The following is a 20,835-nucleotide window of genomic DNA, read 5'->3' as shown; positions in this document are numbered from 1 at the left end:
TTCTGCCACAGACTGCCTCCATGATTCCTCTTCTCACTGGTAAGAAGTAGCAATAGTATTAGCCTCTCCCAGGGCTTGACAGCTGCCCAGTTTAGAGACAGACCACAAGGATGACAGAATAGCTCCCTTCTATCCTAAAAAAGACATATAAGCATGTAAGCCACACTTAAACACACACACACAGAGGCATTACTAAGGATACTCCCCAATGTGCCCATCCCTATGACGGGCATTTGGAAAGCATGATTTCACCTTTGAAGTGTCCAGGGATCCCTCCCCTGCCAAACAGGTGAGCCTAGCAAAATGTCTCCAAAGCTCTGGATGTGATTTCACACACTTGTCTTCAAAGCTCCTCTGGCTGTATCATCAGCAAGAATCATGGCAAAATAACGTTTGGTTCCCATTTTCATATGAACCAATCTCATTTGCACTTCCTGAATGAATCTATGAATTGCTGTGCAATTATCCTCCTATTTCTGCACTTCCCTGAATTTTGCAACACAGTTCTCTGATTCCCCCCCCCCCTTTTCTAAAGGGCAGCGTGGAGAAAGCAAGCGCTGTTTTGTATTCCAGTACGCACAACGCCACTGCCTTGAGATATCGCAAAGGAGTGGCTCAGATATATGGAGAGGTCACCTGCATGGAACACATTTGGAGGTGACACATGACAATTGCAATCTGCTGCTACTATGTTAGCTACCTGTGTTACCATCATCATCAGTTACTGATGTGATTTTAACTTGATATCCTTCAATTACATGTTGCAAACCTTCCCCAGATAGAGGGGAAGGCGACATGTAGACTGAAATCCTATACAAGAAATAAAGATCTGCAGACGTTCTAAAAACCCAACAGATAAGATTCCTCCATCCCTAAATCTGAGAAGCCAAGTTTTAAGGCAAAACAGGGGCTAGTGTGTATGTTTTACACACCAGTATTAACCAGAAATTGATGAAGCCAATGGGGAAAAGCAAGAATTTGAAGCCCACAAATGGATTATCACAGCAAGGGTCTGGTTGCTAGGAACAACCATCACATGCAAACGGACACAGACACATACACTCCCACCATAATACTAGTACCATCTGCAAACTGACACAGCCAGTATCTCAACCCCCCAGAGCCTCATCTTCCATTTGTAATAAACCTAGCAACTTGCTATCACCTGCCTGCAAGTCATCATTGGCTGAGTGGTTTTGGTGCTGTCAAGAATCTGTCACTGGAGGAAAGGAAAGGTTCCAGAATACTGAGCAATCCAGTGCAGCTCAAAGGGAAGAATGCAGAAGGTCAGATTTGCTCCGTGTGGCGTTGGGGGGAAGGTTTAGGGTCATACAGCACCCAGGGACAGAAAGACTGGTTTGCAGGAAAAGGAAAAGAGGAAAACAGATTTTCATCATTTTTATTCCAAATCACCAAGCTGAAGCGATCAGCATCATGTCTTTTGTGGGGCTGTGAATCCAATATGAGACAGATTGGAATATATGGCCAAGGACAGGCATAAGTCCCTCATGTCAGTAAATGCAAATGCATTTTTGTGCATTAAAAAAAAACTAGTTCATGTTCTAACACTTAGACTAGGATAAAAAATAAATATAAAGAAATGCAAGGAATTCCTTGTACATGGCCTCAAATTCCAGACTGACCCAACTTACTCTGCCTAATGGTAGGGCCAGCTTCACAATGCATACTGACACATTACTATAGGTGAATTATTGCACATCTGCAATGGTAACGCATGTAGACCTCTCCTCCTAACACCATCAGCTGGATACATCTGTTCCACATTTTTCAAAAAAGCACTCTGTACGCATAGTACAACTTGCATATGGCACCAACAGGACCATAGATTCCAAGCCCCACACACAGTCTCAGAGCTCCCAAGGACTGAACCTGGGACCTTTGGCATGCAAAGGAAGTGTTCCACCCTGTCACCATGAGGTTCAGCGATTTTGTCCTAAAACACCAAAATACTACCACAAGTGCATGCATGGGAGATGAAATCATGTGTCAAAAAACAAACAAAAAAGGACACAAGTCCAATAGGCAGGCAGGCAGGCAGGCAAGCAAATTCTGAAAGCTCAAAAGAAAAAGTGAGGAGAGTGCAGAAGATGGCTGGAGAGGTGTGCATAAACAGCCCAAAGAGACAAATATACGGGGCATTTCTGGGATGTGTACATTCCTTTCCCCAGAAGATGAAGTGAGACTGACTTGGGATGAGATGGGACGGGACGGGACAGAATGAGGTGGGTAAGGAGAGAAGAGGGTTGGGAGCTCACCTTAAAGGCAGGAGGGGTGTACGACTAAAGCTGTTGTTACAGGAACTGAGAAAGGCCACTAGATCAGAAACCAAAGGAGCCATATAGTAAAAAGCCCTGAGGAAGCAAACTGGAAGCATTGGAAAGAAGAGAGAGGGAGAGAAGAGAGAGAGAGAAAGAGAGAGAAACGAGAACATGGAGAAGTTGAAAAAAGAAGGAAAGGTCAACCAGGGAGAGGTTTCTGCTGACAATTGGGGAGCCAAAGAAGGAAGGAGGAAGAAAAACTGGACCTGGTTCAATCACACATCCATGTTGATCACTCAATGACTGTAGCATCAGTCCACAATTTGTACAGGCTCAGGCTAAGTTTTAGGGCCACCCGTTATCATCTAATCCACAACACTGAATTTTTGTTGGGTTTCTCCCCACAGAGTTTCTTCCCCTGTGCTGTATTTGGGAGAATTTTGAAGGGCCAGTGGTGAGGAATGCTGGCAGTTAAAAGTCCAACACTATCTGGAGGGGTACACGTTGCCCATCCCTGTTTTACATATCAAGAAATAAATACTTGTTATGACTATATGTTTTGCTTCTGCTAAACTGCTTTTGAGGTCACCAGCATCCTCTTTCAAAAGCGAGAAAGACTTGGCTGCTGTCATTTTGACTAATTTAGCCTTAAAAATGCTTTGGCTATAGCAAAGGTTCACAGCCTTTGGCTAGCATAGTTTGGAAGTCCAAAATGCCTGCAAGACCAAAGGTTGCGAACCACAATACTTGAGGATGCCCACAGGGAGCTTTCCTGGACCTGCCATACTTTGTTGGGTGCTAAACATAGCAGATGGAACATTTCTTGTTCACAAGTATACAGAAGAGGGAAAAGGTTCTTCCATCCTCCTTTTCCCAGCCTTCCACTCTTTCCTACCTGCCACGCCTCTAGCTGCTGCGAAAGGTTAAGCTTCTGTTGGATAGCATCCAAGAGCTGGCTATTTAGTGACATCATATCAATCTTGCATTTGGCTAGTTCCATTTCGACAGCATTCTTCCTGAAAAAGAAAGCAAAGATGGGCTAAGACACCCATTTTGTTTCCTGGATGCCTTCTGTACTGCATGCTGGTTGGACTCATAAGCACCTGCATCCATGTAGGGGACTGAAGAGGACCCTTAGGTAACCCTAGCACAGGGGGTTTGCTCTTGCCTTGCTCTTAGGCTGAGAGAGCATAACCTGTCTAAGGTCACCCAGTGGGTTGCCATGGCTGAGTAGTATTTGAATCCTGCTCTCCCAATGTCCTAGTTCATCACTCAAACCATTAGCCACACTGTCTCTCTATTATGATGGAATGAGGGCATGGAAAGTGAGGAATAGCATGAAGATTTTCCAACCTAGTAACCTCCAGGTATCGTGGGACTACTTCAACTACATTTTGGTTGGCGATGGTGGGAACATTAACCCTAAGATTGCTGCAGATTGGGGAGAGGCTGCTGTAAAAGACCATGAGCTGGTCCCAACCAGAGTAGACTCACTGAAATGAACTGGATGTGCTTCTTCCAGCATGCTAAACTGGATTGAGCCTCATTCTTGCCTTGCCACAGCAACGCTGCCAGACCAAGGTCCTCCAAACATCCCCACATTTTAAAAATCCCCTAGCACTGAATGAATATCAGAGATTGGGATTTATACATCCCCAGAAAGGTAGCTGGTATCCATGGAAACAGGAGAGCCAGGAACCCACACACATACTAAAATACCAGGCACCGTCTTTGCATCAAAAAAATCCTGCAGCTGTTGGGCTTCTCCCTTTCAGCCGACAGATGGCAGTGCCAGGATGACTACCGCAAGTAGCTTGGCTGTGCCCTCTGGCTGGGTATGCCCCAAAGATACGTTTTTGTGAGACAGTCCACAAGAAACACCAATTCAGCTGTTGCATCATTTTCCCCAATGTCAATTCTGTTGCTTCCCTGTGTTCTACAAGCATTCATTACAAACCATTTGATTCTGTAGGATGCAGCTGTGACAGTTAAAGTGGCCATTCTTTTATAGCTATGTAGTGTGAAAAGTCCCCTGATTTTCTCCTATCCTCACACAAAGCCATCGCAATGCAGCTTTCCCCCCCATGTGTCCACCCCACACTGCCCCATATTTAAAAGTAAGGCCACTTACTTGGCAATTGCTTCATCTCGATCCCTGATAGCCTTCAAGAGTTGTTCGTTCATCTCCTTATCATCACCTGAACTCCGTAGTCGATCTCTTTCCTCTTTCAGCGAAGTCATTTCTACGCTCAGCAGTGTCACCTGGTAAGAATCAGGTGAAAATAATTCATCAGAGTTTGATGCCACAGATGGGTGAGAGGAACTGGAAATACTTAGCAACAACCTGGGGATAACAGATTTTGGTTTTTCAAAACAAGTTGCCAGTCCTCATGACTACCTGCATAAATCAGGTTGGCATGGTGGAGATGGTAAGATACATGTAGCCCCTGGACCTTTCTTTGTGAGCCCTGAAGTCCTTCACTAGTCCCTTCGAACCCCCACCTCAATTTTTTAATAAACTGGTGTGCCCCAAAATAATCCAGAAAGCCCCCACAAATGTATGAAAACAAAATACACCCACTTCCACAAGCACCTCCGAACCATAAACTAATCCCCAAATACGTTTTCTTCTGAAGTCCTTCTCAAAATGTTACTTTCCTAAGCTCTATTCAGGCTACCAATAAAGGTTCGTGGTAAATGTAGGTATTGGAAAGCCGCAAGATCTTTTTCACAACACATATCCACATCCAGTAATTGGAAAAGAAACCGACAAGGGGCCATCACAGACTGCTGAAGACTGCATTGCCGTGCTTATTTTTTTTTTAATAGCTAGTCTTGCTCATTTATTTGGGATTTATATCCTACCATAAGGATCAGCAACTCTTGCCACTGCTTAAATTAACAGAAATTTAATTTGCATTCACGGAGGTCCATGTTCCTTAAGGACTTGCAATACTAATAGGCTATGTAAATAGATCCAAGAAGGGAGAAGGTAACAGGGAAGGGGAAAGAACAGAACAGAGAGGAGAATGGGGAGGAAAAAAGAGTGTTACGAAGGTGAGAGGTTGCAATATTTCTGTATTCATGAATTTCTGTCTCCATTCACATAGGTTTTACTTTGCCTTTTCATTTCAATATGGGATGCTCAAGACAGTGCCAGCTTCCCCACAGTGACAGGAAAGGTCCTGCTCAGGCGTCTTTCATCAGGGGCCTTCTAGATGTGTTGGACTACAACTCCCATAATCCCCCCATTGTACTATTGTTGTAGGAATTGTAGTCCAACACATCTGGAGGGTACCCACTGAGGAAGGCTGATTCTAATGACCAAGGAAAGAGAAGGGATGACGTATTTTACATAACTGTATTATTTTACACACTGCTCTATAACAAAGGTTTTACAAGAGGCTTACAGCTTTGAGAATTTAGAGCTCTAGACCTCCCAAATGTGTGCTCTCTAGCAAATAACTCTTGATCCTCAGAATTGGTGGGTGATGATCCTGATTAGGGAACTAAAGCAGCAAAAATAAAACGCGTAAGTGTTAAATCTTAAACATATAAATCTTTAAGTGTTTTGACGTGCTAAATCTTAAATATATAGACAGACTTTTATTAGCTAGCTTCAGTGTGGCACTCTTTCGCTCCTAGAATTCTCTTGCTGTGTTCACATTCCCTTGGTATCTTTGCTTGCCCCTTGGATGCCTTAACTCTATTTCTAAATGCTCAACTAACATTTTAAGTTACTGTAATGCTAGAAAATTGGAGACTGAAGGAAAATTTCATTGGGGGGCATAGTTCTTTTTTATGTGGCGGGTGAGATCAATGCTCTCCTTTGGTCTGCCTGTAGCTACAACCCTGGTTAACTTCTCAGAAAAGTGTGAATGAGGAGAAAGACCACTAACCTCTGCTCATTTCTTTCCCTCTTGCAGGTGAGCTCAGATTGGTCTCAGAGGCATACGAATGGGCAGAGGTGAGGAGCTGGGGGATAAGGGGAGAAGTAGTCCTATCTCATCCTATCTCCACCCTGCATACAGTTGCTCACCTGACTGTGGAGTTGCTGCAATTCTTCTAGGCTCTGCCTCAGTTTCCCCCTTTCACCTTCCATTAACTCCCTCAGGGCTCTTGAGTCTTCACTCGTCTGCTTGATCTGTTCTTCCAAGGCATCATCGTCACTTCTCCGTGGACTCTGGCCAGCAGTAAAGAAATAAAACCATCTTGTTCAGGCTTAGGCAGGTGTGTGGAAGGCTGTATGTTATTTTTGTATAGCAAAGGACCCATGCAATACATTCCTACAATAGCAGGAGTGGGGAATTTCTGAGGGTCTGGGGATTAATTTTCTGGGATCTTAATGAACTGCCAAAAATGCCAGAAATTCACATACACACACACAAATCAGAAGTGAGAAAACGTCTACTTCTGGTTGGGGGGAAAATTATATTTTATGTAAGAGGCTTACAGTCTGCAGTTCAGTGGTGGAGGAGAGATAATAAGGAGAGAGAAATTGGCAAAGGTAACAAGAGATTCCAATGTGAGTGATACAGATGTGGAACTCTTACAGACTACTACAAGGAAGCAGGAGCTCTCACAAGTGCTGCTTATTGCTAGTTGGTATCTCTTGATGCTGCTTTTATATTAATTTGCTCCAGGCCCTATAGAAACCAGCAAAAAAGTGGGGAGAGAAATGAAGGAAGGTGTATAACACAGCCTCAGTTGTTTACCCTGGGAAAGAGGGAGTTAAAAGAGTCCTGTACTAGGAACTCATTGCTGTGAATTAAATGATCCATGCGCTGGGAGTGTTTCTTTGTAAAGTTTAAGGCCAGGGGATCCAAACCAGAGGTCTGCTGCACTGAATAGATTAAAGTGAATATCTACCAAGTGGAACTCAACTTACCGGGGAGTCTGTGCCATCTATGACACTTTGTATTAGCCTCTTAAGCTCACTAAGAGCAGCACGCAGACTACCAGCTGGCACATCTTTGGCCGATGAGGTTTCTGAAGATTCATCCATGGAAGAATCTGTGGAGACTGCAGAATCTGCACTGTCATTCCCTCTGAGGTGAGTGCATAAGTATCGAACTTGACAATAGGCCTCCCAGAGCTGGAGTCTCAGCTGCAACAACAACAACAACAAAAAAGAAGCAAAAGGCTGTCTAGGGGATTCTGGAAGCTGCAGTCTAAAAGGGAAACCATTCCAACCACCACATGTAATGCACACACAAAACCTGCATTGCCCTAATCCTAGAATAGGGGTGGAGCAAGTGAAGCCTCCAGGCTCCATGCAGCCCCCAACAAAAAACATTTTGCTAAGTCTTCAATACACTCATTGAAAATTTAGCAAAATGGATCAAATTTGACTCCTCTAAAGTCACCAGGAAGAGGGTTCTAATCCCCATTCTGCCCTGAAAACTCATTGGGTGACCTTGGGCAAGTCACATTCTTTCAGCCACAGAGAATGGCAGTGGCAAACCCTCCTCAGAAGAAATCTTGCCAAGAATACCCAAGATAGGGACACCTTAGGGTTACTCTAAGTAAAAAATGACTTGAAAGCACAAAACAACAAGAGGTTGTCAGGAGCTATAAAGAGGCTGAGTTTTACTCCTTCCTTGTTCTTCCACAAGTCCCACAAGCAAAATCAGAAATGGACTTGTAGCCTCTGGAGTCTTCATCCTGCCATCTCAGTTTCAGATGTGCCCCATGGCAGGGCAAGTCATGAGATGGAAGATATCCTCCCTGTTCTAGAGTGAAGGATGGTGCTACCTGTTCTCTCTCTTGTTCAAGCTCCTCAGCTTCCATGCTCTGTTCGATCTCTGACAACAGAGATGTGCTGGTTGAGTTGAAGTGCTGGAGGCTCCTCTCCTCACTGAGCTCTTCCACCTTTAGCTGTAGCTGCCGGTAAGACATCCTCACCTCTTGAAGTTCCAGCTGGCTCTGATGCAACTGCCAGGAGAAATTATGCCCAGAGAGAATGAGAGAAAGAAAAAGAGAGAGTTAGCAAAAAAAGCTCAGGCCCAGATCTGCCTTGAATTCATACTCAATAACTAGTGGTGTCATCAGGGTTGGACCTGAGGGAAAGCTGTCCAGAGCCGCATTCAGCAGAATGTGGCAGAGCTGGTGTACCACTGCCGATTGCTATCTAAAGAAGAGGGATGAGGTGGAATAAGTTGTCAGTCCCAATAGATTCTCAGTGCACCACATGGCCACAGGGAGGCAGACTTGTTTGCCATCATCCACAGCAAGACTTAAAAGGACCAGCACCTTTGATGATTGTAGAACCAAACCTGATTTAATCTCAGTAAAAATAAGGGCTCAAGGTAGTGTGACTGAGAGCAAGCCAGCTTCCAATGTTAGGGGGGTTCTGTTTGAGCAGGATAGCAACAGTGGCACCACCACAGTGTAAGACAGGCGGTCTGAGTCACCAGAGGAAAGGCAGAGCATTGTCTAGGTTGGGCCATTCTAAGCCACGAACGGATCTCAGGATTGCTGTCTGCTGTCACTGTCAGGGAGAAAATTGCTAGGATGTCACAGGACCAGGAGCCTGTTTAAGCACCCAAAGAAGCAGCCCCAAACAGTCTTGCTCAGGGCAGAGGTAGAAAGTCCCAGCATCCAGGCAGCAGAGACAAGACCCATAAGGCAGAAACAAAGAATACTGCACCCCCCAGCCGCAGTTTGCAGATTGTCAGTGCGTCAGTGTGACAATGGCACCCGATGACTACATGGTCCTTGCTGTGCTCTTCAGTGCAATGCTTCAACTCTGAACTTTAGGTGGTGGAGTACTTTGAGATCTAGTATGTTCCTCCACAACTAGAGGAGCAATTCCAGAGTAGAAGGGTGGCCTGGCTAGACTACTTTAGGTGCCTGTTGCTCTGCTCTATCTCCTATCCTGCCTCCCTACCTCTGCAAATCACTAGCATGGTGTGTGTCCCCAAGTAAGTGTGGAGTATGCCTGCTTAGAAAAGGTGCCTTTGATTTAGCTGCCTGCCACTCTGCCTTTCAGTAGTCCCACCACTCTGCTGCCTTTCAGTACAGTATTTTAAGCTACCCTAACTCCTGTTTTTTAAGTGTCCCCAGTACTAGAGGGCCAGGATAAGGGTAGAACGAATTAGCTAAGCGCTCAATTGAATGTACATGCTTTTAGAAACTGATTTCTTGGATAGGGGAAGCAAACTATAAAACTCTTTAGTTTTTGTTTTTGTTTTTTAAAGCTAGACAGAGTTAATCCCTTACGGTCTACTACATCTCCCAATCCTGTGCTGAATTATGTAGAAACAAAACAGTTATGTTAGCAATGTTAGCAATAGCAATGTTAGTTTCCCAATGCATGTCAATGGGAGGACTGATTCCCAAATCTTGATTTGGATCAGGATCCAGATCTGATCAATCTGAACTGACCTGGACCCAACTGGGGCTGGCTCTGAATTGGGGAATCATATTCCACACTGAATTCTGTGTGTACAGTCCTATTTTGTAACCAATTGTGTGGCAGTAACATCAAGAGATACCAAAAGTGTGCGCATTTTGGAACCTCTGCATTGATCTAAGGGCCCTACTAAGGATTTTACAGTTTTATAATCCCTTTTACACGGATTGTGTTCACATGGAACATAGCACCAAACGCAGGCTTGCTACCAAATATTCAGCAGGGAATCACAGCCAAACCAAGTTCATTCCAAGTGCCTCTGAAAGTGTCCATCCAGGGTATATTTATTGATTTCATTTCCGCCAAATAGTGTTCGCCGTATTCACAACTTGTTGATTCCCCCCACTGGTATATAAACGTGTGAATGAAGCTTTTACACTACAGTCTTTTGACATGCCTCCTCAGACAATAGTCCCACTGAACTCAATGCAGATTACTCCCTGGTAAGTGGGCTACCTGATACAGGACTGCAGCCTCTAAGGTTATGAGAGATTTTCATAGAACCCCAATGCGCAGGAGGATGAAGTCCTGTGATGCTGTTTGCCTTACTGCTTCCGAAATGGCAATTCCTCAGCAGCCTTGTTCCAAATTCCTTCTTTTAATCTGGTCCTCCTTCCCCTTCTCCCCCCCCCCCCCCCGCCACAAGAAGCATCTCCCCTTGTGAGTCCTTGACTGCCTTTCTTACCTGCACATCCTTCTCATGGCTTTGTCGCTCCAGAATTAATACTCGGTCTTGAAGCTCCTCAACTGTTCCCTGGAGGAGATTATTTTCCTCCATCATGGCACTCAGCCGACGTTCCAACTCATGCTTCCGATCAGTAAGCATCTTAATCTGAAAAAAGGGAGGATGGGGAAGGGAAAGGAAGCCCAAGTAAGCCCAAGTTGTGGTTTATCAGTCTGCAGAGGATGAGACAACAGAGAAAGCGAGAGAGAGAGAGATGCAATGGTGTAAGAAAGAACTTCCACCTGGAGCAGAGGCTGGCACGGATGGAAGAGAGCAACTGAAGGAGTCCTTCCCCCACACTTCAGAAACTTGCCTGGAGTGTGGGAGGAATTTAAACTCTCTCAGGAGTTGGAATGTGTGTTGCCAGGCAAAGGAGAGGGAGGGCAGGAGCCAAGTCAGACCACTGTGTTCTCTGGAATTCCCAAGAGATAAGACCCACACATACACACCCCAAGAAAGGACACTCTGCCCTGCTTCCAGCCTGCTCAAGGATCACACACTTTTGCACAAATTATCTTTGGCCTGGACCCTTTAGGCAAATTGGGGAATAGCCAAAATGGTCTCCCGCAGAGCTGAGATATGTTACTTGTTTGGGCAAGAGCTCCAAGAATCTCCAGTGATCATGATGGCTGGAAGATACTGGGAGCTGTAATGAAAAACAAACAAGTGATGGTCTTCTGTGGGACACTCAGACCCTAGAAAGTTACTTTGGCAAAGTAATACAGTGTGTCACTGTTAATTCTCAAGAAACAGAAGCTCATTATGCAGCTGACTCCCATTGTTTGTGACTTTTCGGTAACTTTTGCTAGGAAAGAGAAGCCATCTAAAAAAAGGCAAGAAAGCGGCCTTTTAAAAAACTTCAAAAGGCCCCAAGAAACCATTTTTAGCCACCCCAAAGCAATGAGTAGCCAGGATTAACCACACTACCAGCTGTGATGCCATTTTCAAAAGCCATGTTGGTCACCCCCAACAGTAGTTGTAACATGTTACTTTAAAGATCTGCTTGCGGACCTGCTCACACTACACAATTACAATGCTATGATCCCACTGGAACAACCATGTCAACGTCCTATGGAAACCTGGGATCTGTACCTTGGCGAGGCACTAGATCTCTCTGACAGAGAATTCTGAAGACCCCATGATACTGCAGATTCCAGGATTCCACTGGATAGAGCCATGGCAGTTAATGTGGAACCACTGCACTATATTTGTGTAGTCTTAAAGGTTCTTATGTCTCACAGGAACACTGGATTGGAGACAACATGACCTTACTAAATCGCAGAGATAACAAATTTGGGATCCTAGAACTAGTGGCCTTGGAAACAGGGAATTAGTGCTTGCCAACAGGAAGATGGAAGCAGTGCTTCATCACTGTCTGGAGGGTCACAGAGTCCTCCATCCCTGTCCTTCAGTCCAATAACCATTTACCTAGGAGTAAGTCCCACTCATCAATAGGATGTCCTTCTATGTGTAAACCCATGCAGGTTTCTGCTGGAATTGGTTTCACTGACAGAAGACAATTACTCCCTTTTTGCACACACATCCAATGATTCATAGACTGTTTTGTACTGAGAAGGACAAACAGAAGAATTACGGTGCTAAAAGGTGCTCTATAGCCTATGCCGACTTTGATAAAATCACCTCCAGTGATCAAATCGATACAGGACAAACCTGAGCTTACTGTCAGCTGGGGAGAAGCCAGCTTCCCTCTTGAACACAGACGTGTGATCAGTGCCAACATGATATTATTTTCCATGCTATGTCGAAACCTATTATTTTGCCTGAGCGTTTTAAAAGTGGCTTATTTTTTCAGCTGATTAGGTGAAATGTCTCATTTTTTTATGTCCTGCCTCTTTAAAAGCTGTATTTCATGTTGTTTTATTGATTTTTCTGTAGAGCATTTTGGGATCTCTTTTTGTTCTATTTCTGGATACTGCCCCTTGGTACTGTAAGAGGAATGGTGGTGTAAGGCTATTTTTTAAAGGACAAATAAACTAACAAATGCACTTACCTGCCTAGTTTTTTTTCCTTTTTTGGGGGGAGGGAGTGATAACTGAACTAAAAATAGGCAAAAAGTCTAGGACTGCCAGATTGAAAACTAGAGAGGGCTCTTGTGCCATGTAGAAGAGAGATCCCCAGGTGCTGTTGCTTGTCACACAACCAGGAAACAAGAAACACCTTCTGAAATTCCATCTTCTGCACACCTATTTAAAGGTACAGAAGCGCTTTCCTCTTTTAACTCTGACAACCCTCTAAGAGTCACAATGAGTGATAATAAAATATTTGGTCCCCAGCTGCTTGGAACATCTCCTGATAATGTCTCCACATGTTATATGCCTTCAAATCAACTCAGACATATGGTGACCATATCCTACAGTTTTCTTCAGAGGAGGTTTGTCATGGCTTTTCTGTAAGGCTGAGAGAGTGTGTCTTGCCCAGTGGATTTCTGTAGCTGAACGGGGATTCGAAACCTGGTCTCCAAGTATCCTAGTCCAATGTGTAAACTACTACACCACATTGGCTCATTGTTGTTACGTGTCTTTAAGGGGACAACTTATAGCAACTTTTTTCCTGGGGTGTTCATGGCAATTTTTGTTCAGAGCAGGCTTGCCCTTTCTTTCCTCTGAGGCTGAGCTAGTACCATACTCAAACCACTACACTCTTCAGTTGTTCTTATACTGTATTTTAAAAAATAATTTGGATATGAAAAGAAGAGTAGCCTTTTAAAAAGACAGCAGTGTTCAGTGAACAAGCAGGAGAATCTGGGGTCCTCCAAGACTGAGATAGAGGTCACTATGGGACTCACACTTTCTGGACAACATGTGCAACTGCTACAGGTGCAAATACTGTACACAGATTGCAAAAGCACCCACTAGCAAATATGCGATATATGTTCAGCACTCAACCAGAACATGGAAAAGCAACTTTGCCAAGCTCTGGTCATTTCCAGAAAGCAAGAAAAAACAGCCAGGAATTTCCTAGGAATCAGCGCAACTTACGACATTCTCAGGTGACCCCATGTGCAAGAAAGGATTTTCAGCCCATCCTTGCAACACTGCGCACTCCAGCCCTCCCTTTCTCTGTTCTTCTTTTAGCCAAACACCAATATCAGTTCATCAAAGTCTTTCAGATAAAGCTCACTTCCCAGATCTTGTTTCTAAGACAAGTAGGTTAAAAAGGCCCATGGAACGCCCCCCCCCCACGCACCGCCACCGCTACACATTTTTTACAAAACAGGTGAGCGAGGATGCAATAAAAAGTACAGATGGGAATTTACCAAATAACTCAAGAGTGTTTTGAGCTTTTGAAAGCTCTTCTTCCCAGCAGAAGCTCAGTTCAAAGAATGTTCTTATACCCAAGGTGCCTTTAAGCCAAGCAGCATGCAATGTTCCGCACATAGCTAAGAATGATGTTGTTTGGGGCCTTTTAGTTTAGTGGTGTGTGTGTGGGGGGGGGGGGGGATGAAAAAAGAAGGACATGACAGAGGCAGACAGAATTATGCCCAACAAAAGTGGATAGCGAGAAGCTTCTCTCCCAGACTCTTCATACTAGAAGTCGACGAAGCCCCCCAGTGAAGCTGAATGGTAGGAGATTCTGGAGAACTAAAAGGAAGGATTCCCTCCTACACAGTTAAACTGTGGAACTTACTGCCACAAGATGTAGCAACGGCTGACAAGGTGGATTTAAAGGGTCATTAGATGCATTTGTGGTGGGAAAACCTACTAGAATAGATCCACAGGATCTATGGGATTTTCATAATGGAAGCCATTGATTCAGTGGTGTCTGCTAGCAATTGGTTTTAGGTCCATCCTTCCCCCACCCATGAATATGTTTCCACATAAATCCATGGCTCCATGACAGAATGTTTCTGCTGTGTATCTTCCAAGTAAAGCATGATAGGGATAGTTTTTTGTGGGTTTTTCAGGCTATGTGGCCATGTTCTGGAAGAGTTTCTTCCTGATGTTTCGACAGCATCTGTGGCTGGCATCTTCAGAGAATGATAGGGATCTTTCTATAGCACCCCAGCATCTATGGGTGGAACGGAAGACAGAATGCTTAGCTACATGGACCACTGAACAAACTCAGGATGGTAATTTAAGGAGACAGGGGGTTGTAAGAGAGCCTCAGACATTAAGCACAGTTGCTGAGGTTTGAGAACACCACTTGAGTGAAAATCGGGTACTATAAAATCAGTCCCCATAAATGAATGCCCCTTGCAGATTAGCAGAGACCCTTTGCCCCTGCCCCAGAGGAGAAGAAAGTCAGTGACCCAGACAGGGAGAGACACGAAGAGCACAGCAAACAAGTCATGCAACACGGAGGGTGATGGAAATGCATTCAAAAGCCCATGAAAGCTTCTGTACTTACTTCAAGGACTTGCTGCTCCACAGCCAAGTACGAAGGGGACAAGGAGGAGGGTGGAAAATGGGAAAAGTCAGGGTTGACGAAGAGGAAAAAACAAGAAATTGACAAACTTCAAGGGGAAATATATATATATATAGACACACCATTGGCTTTGTTCATCCACATATTAAATCCTAAAGGATGCAATAATTGCTTGCTTTTTCTTGAGGAACCAGATTCATGAGAATCACTTTTCTAAAAGTTAAATAATAGCAACAATAATTATGATTTTACTATTTTATTCATTTATATCCCGCCTTTCTTCCAATAATGGGACTCAAGGCAGCTAGCAACATTTTAAAGCAATACCGATTAGAAGACCGTGTAAAAGTTTTGATCAAGTTATAAATTATAAATTAATTAAAGTTAATCAAAAAGAATTAATGTGTAAAGTTAAAACATTAAACACTAAGAAAAATTAAAATTCATTAAAAGTTTGCACATAAATCTGCACCGCACATCATCAAAAATCCACTCAGTTTCTAAAAGCTTAGAGGCACTACAATGTTTTCAGTTGCTGATATACCATTGTAACCTCATAATGCCACAATATAAATGCTGTATTATGGTATGAAGAGTGCTGTAACACAATTATATCATTATGCTAGTTTTTGAATGTGATTTTTTAAAAAATCTCTTTTGGCAGTGACAAGGAAGGAAGGAGGTTTTGTTTTATTTTAATAACACTATATCATTATGTCATAGAGCTTTCTATTTGATTCTTTTAAGCAAATTCAAGTTGGAAGACATTTCGTCGAGAAGGAAAATCTGACCCAGAAGAAAACTGGAGTCATACATGGCAACCGCTCCTGCAAAGGCTACAATGAATATGCAAGGAGATTCAACAGCTCTGCCACAGCTACTATGGAGTTTTATTACACAAACTGCGTTCGAACTGACTTCCCATTGCCCGAAAATAGCTTGCCATTGCCCAAAATTGCATGTGGTAGTCTATCACGCAATAACATGAAACCCCATGATTGCATTTGGACTTCCCATTGCCCGAATTTGCGTGTGGTAATCTATCACGCAATAACGTGAAACCCCACGATTGCTTTCGGATTGCCATTGGATTATACTTCCAATGTCCCTTGTCTGATAAACTCCTATGCCACATAGAAGATAAAGGAATGCATATACAGTTCAAGTGCAATTCTCCCTGTAGCATGGAAACACTGGAACGTCATTTGATATTCCCCCTGGAGTTTACAATGGAAGGGCAATGGCTAGGCAGCCACAAACATCTATACAAGTATGCAGCCAGGCGGCCATATCTATCTCCATGAAAAAGAGCCCAATGCACATTTGCATTCCTGTGAGCCACTTTTTAGAGGACACCACTCTTAGCACCTCATGTTCCCACCTGGAGCATTTTGTTCTGTAGAGTCCAGAACATTTTGTTGCCTCAAGCAAGGAGTTGAGGAATGGGGATGGCAGCCTATCCTTGAACTATCAGAAAATGCAAAACGGCACTATCAGGACAACACTGTGTTATGAATGGTGTGAACTATACAAATTGTAACAGATGTAGTTACAATCCATTTATTCTGGATTTTTTAAAAAGGAAGATTTTGCAACTGTTCTTTAGCAAGAGAGAAAGGGAAGGAAGATAGGGACACAAACAGACAGGTGGATTAAGGGGAAAACAGAAGCTTCAGGTTGCTTGGCAGGATTTGAGGCCCAACAGAGGTAAAGAGACCTGGGTGAAGTACAGAAGCTTCCCTTCTAGTCAGTGCACACACACACACACACCCCAGTTGCTTTGCTTACCCATTTTCCAGTTCTGTAGCATACAATTACACCAATGAATGATGGAGTTACACTGGAGTCTACCATTGTGTAAAAATGTGGCAGGTAAGTTCAGGGCCAGGAGAAGTTGTCTGCACTAAGAGTTGCCCTTAGTTGTCCTAAAAGTACAGCTACTTGCACAGCAGTAAAACCAGCGTAACGTCCCTTGCACAGCTTCCCAAAAAGGACAGCTTTTATTTATTCACTCCCCAAATGGGATTCAAATCACTCGCTCAAGGGTATTGATGCCAGGGTAAGGAACCAACAACATTCTGGCCTTATTCTGTGTGTGTGTGTATAGGATTATGACCATAGCCAGGAGGTCTAGAAACGGGAAATAAAGTGACTATCCTAAAAATCATGTCAAAGGGAAGCCCCAGTCACTGTGGCCAAAAGCCAAGAATCCTGGGAATTGAAGTCCAAAACACTTGCAGGATCAAGGTTTGGGAACCACTGCACTAAAGAATCCTAAGACCCTCACCATTTTACTGATCCCTGCTGTACTCCTATCATTGCTGCTCTAACGGTGCAATGCGGATATAGTCTACATGTACAATTGGCCCTCCGCGGCAACATCAGCCTTCTCATTTCTTGATCTCTTGCAAAGTGGACCATCCTAAGGACAGCGGACTCACCTCTGCCTGGAGACTCTCAAGCCGTACTATATGCTGGCTGGTCGATGACTTCTTCTCCCTGAAGTCCTCTTGGAGGACATGAACCTGCATAGAGAGCTGTTTCTCCACCTCCGAGGCCTGCAAAAGAAGAAAGCACCACAAATGTAATGGGCTGAAGGCAGAGCAAAGGAGACAAGAGCTGCAGGGAGGGTTTTTCCATCTCAAGGAGGGCTTCAAGTTAATGGGCTCTGGATATTGAAAATACCAATTACCTTCTTCAAGGCGCAAGCAATGGTCCTATCTAGATATTTTATATTATTATTATTATTATTATTATTATTGTTAATTTTATTATTATTAACATCTCACCCTTCTCTCAAGGCTGGAACCCAGGGCGGCGTACAACATTTCAACATCACCATACAGTTAAAAATGTACCAAAATAGCAGATTAAAATAGAATTAAATTGCTACAATAATGAAAACTAATTCAGTGCTAAAATCCAGTGTAAACAGATTAAAATGCTTAAAATGCATTAAAATTAAAACAACATAAATAGCACCCCATCACCTGCCTTAAAAACTCTCCATTTCTACATTTCTACATGTGTGTATAGTTCTTTTCATTTATATCTGACTTTAATTGGGATCAATTATTATTATTATTATTATTATTATTATTATTATTATTATTAAATAATCCAGTTTGAGACGGCTTGAACAGCCCTGGCTCAGTACTAAGGAAACCTGGGAACTATAGTTTTCTGAGATGTTGAGTTTTCTCTGCCCGAGAGCTGCGGTGCCCCAATAAACTCCCATTCCCAGGATTCCCTAGCTCTGAGCCAAGGCAGTTCAAGCAGTCTCAAACTGGATTATTTCAACAGTGGGCCACCACAGTCGGTTCCTAAAATCCATCTGGAGCAGCTTTTGCTTTATGTTTCAAAGAGATTTAAAACACTGGTTTTCTTGGCACATCTGAATAGATGTAACACAAAAGGAAAAAAGACCACGGTGGGGAGAGGAAAGCCAACAAATCCAGATGCCTTTCTTCAAGGCAGACAGTGAAGAGCCAAAAAGGACCCCTGACAATCTAGAGCTTCCCTCCATTGAGGAAAATGGGAGGCAACCATCATTTTGGCTCTTCCCTGCCTTCCGAAATACCAAGAGGCCACATTTGCTGGTCTTTATAAAAATCGGACCCTCGTGTGTGACATTCTGATATTGTCACTTTAATAGCTTGGGCTGTTTTTGGCCTAGGAAGAAGCCAACTTCCAGAGAATGTTCCAGGCCTAGCAAAGACAGTAGCCATGTCATTGCTGTTGACAGCAATCAAGGCCTACTTGACAAAGCAAAGCGCTCCCAAGCTTGGGTCGGTTGTGTTACCAGAAAAATAGGATACAGATAGATTTGTCAGTCAGCAAGCACTCCCTCAGTATCTTGAGAGGATTCTATATTGAACCACATTTACTCCATTTGGTTCCTTCCCTTGGCCTACTGCTATCTGGTCCAGCCTTACTTTCAGGCCTTGGCTAGTCACACTGTGTTGCTTTTCACACAACCAAGTAACAACCCACACCTGTGAAAATGTGCTTTTGTTTTTTTTACACAGCCCTTCAAGGGACAGGCACCCCCTCCGGTTTTCCCTCCAGCAAACCTAATATTAACGTTAATAATAATGATATAATAGCAGTCTGACTTTCTCTTCAGTGTCTCTTTCAAGTTTCCTGAGGTAATTTATTAATAAAAGATGGAAGACAAGACCATTAACTTGTTTAGACAGGCTTTTTAAAACAGAACATTTCTAGGGCAGGCGACGGGGTGCTTTTTGCATTAATGTATTTTAGGTACTGATTAATTAATTAATTTGTATTAATGTATTTTAGGTATTTTAATCTTAGTATTGACTTTGTTTCAATTGTTGTAGTAATTTAATTCTATTTTAATACACTATTTTTGTACATTTCTAACTGTAGGGTGTCCTTTTTAATGTTGCAAGCCACCCTGAATCCCAGCCTTGGGAGAAGGGTGAGATGATGATGATGATGATGATGATGATGATGATGATGATGATGATGATGATGATCATCATCATCATCATCATCATCATCATCATCATCCTGAAGCAGGAACTCAATGGCAGGAAAGGAACACAGCTGGAGCAAAAAAGAAATATTCAACTGTAAACCAAAGTATCAGATTAACCACACATATATATATATATTATAAAGATGAATCCCACCTACATCTGTAAGCAACTCAAAAGTAATAAAAGGAAAGGAGTAATACAACTAGAAAGAGGGAGGTGGGGGGGTTGATCAGTGAATGAGATACTTTTGAAAAGGTATACAGTATTGCAAATTACTCCACATTCAGACTGAATTCCTAGTGGCCATGATTGGCCCTGCTTTCCAGTCCTCTATTTGAAGGTTATCTAATGTCTGAAGGACTGGCTGTTCAGTCCAAATTTGATTTTAAAGGGTCCGTTCGCTAATGTAATCTCCTGCCTTTCTCTCAGTGTTACAACAGGAATGAAAACACAATGCTGCCAAAATGATGGAGCAGAAAGAGAAAGGATCCTACCAAGAGAAAAGCCCCAGGCCTTCAAGTTATCCATTCACCAGCACAGCAGAATGAGCAGGTAGGCAAATAATAATAATAATAATAATAATAATAATAATAATAATAATAATAATAATAATAATAATGTTTTATTTATATGCCGCCTTTCCCGTAGGATCAAGACTCTCCAAGAAGGTGAGATGCATTGTATTTCTATTTAAACTATCTTTCTTTCTTTCTTTCTTTTGGATGCCTTTCCTTTTCATACCCTCCAACTGTCCCAATTTGGCAGGGACAGTCCCAATGAACCCTCTGTCCTCCCACTTCTTCAACTGCTTTTAAAATGTCCCAGTTTTCCCCTCCTCCTATTTCCCCCCTTTGTCCTCAATTGCTGCAAAGGTAGCAAAGGGCCCTCCGGATGTTTTGAACTACAAATCCCTTCGTTGTCTTGCTATATGGGTGTTGTAGTTCAATACATTTGGGAGCTGCCAGGTTGGAAAAGGCTGAGATACCCGCTCAGTCCAGCTGCCAGATGTGAAAGAGGGGGAAAACAAAAACTAGAAATAACAAATCAGTGCCAAAATATCAGATACCCTACTAGTATAAAGAGACACTGGCAGTGCATGCCAGTCAGGGATCTGTGCCAGGGATAGTGCCCACTTGGCACCCATACGTATGGGGTCTGTCTAGCTTTCTCTGCATTGACATTGTGATACACACTCAGCGCATCGACACCTGAACAACCAATAAACACACAGGGAAAAATGTCTTTCCCCTATGCTTCTTCACCCAGTAGATACTCCCGAAAAAGGAAGTTCTGGTCATTAGATTTCAGGGGCAGTCCCTTTACTCCAGACTTGTTTCTTTGTGGGAAACAAAACCTAGGCTAGAGACCAGTTCTCGTTATTTGCAAAATGCTCTAGGATATTCCCATAGGAAATCATTATGGTTCTGCTTTGCAATGAGTAAAAATAGATCTCAGTTACAGTGCCAAGGGCGTCATTTGCCAGTGACTGAAAACAAGATACAGTAAACCGAGAAGGCCTGAGCAGCA

At 43.2% G+C, this 20,835-nt stretch overlaps 1 protein-coding gene across 1 annotated transcript in view; it reads right to left on the bottom strand.

Annotated features, from left to right (window-relative positions):
• Positions 1-20,835, bottom strand: part of BICDL1 (BICD family like cargo adaptor 1) — a 41,952-nt gene that overhangs the window by 2,676 nt on the left and 18,441 nt on the right. Inside the window, 9 exon segments of the mRNA XM_042441524.1 lie at positions 3,175-3,295; positions 4,411-4,541; positions 6,319-6,462; positions 7,168-7,386; positions 8,034-8,213; positions 10,379-10,525; positions 14,786-14,797; positions 17,245-17,361; positions 18,303-18,312. Of these exon segments, the coding sequence (XP_042297458.1) occupies positions 3,175-3,295; positions 4,411-4,541; positions 6,319-6,462; positions 7,168-7,386; positions 8,034-8,213; positions 10,379-10,525; positions 14,786-14,797; positions 17,245-17,361; positions 18,303-18,312 (1,081 nt within the window).

Source organism: Sceloporus undulatus, chromosome 10 (genome assembly GCF_019175285.1).
Source record: "Sceloporus undulatus isolate JIND9_A2432 ecotype Alabama chromosome 10, SceUnd_v1.1, whole genome shotgun sequence".
NCBI classification, from domain to species: Eukaryota; Metazoa; Chordata; class Lepidosauria; order Squamata; family Phrynosomatidae; genus Sceloporus; species Sceloporus undulatus.
The sequence above is the reverse complement of the archived record's forward strand: the minus strand, read 5'-3'. Positions and strand labels throughout refer to the sequence as shown.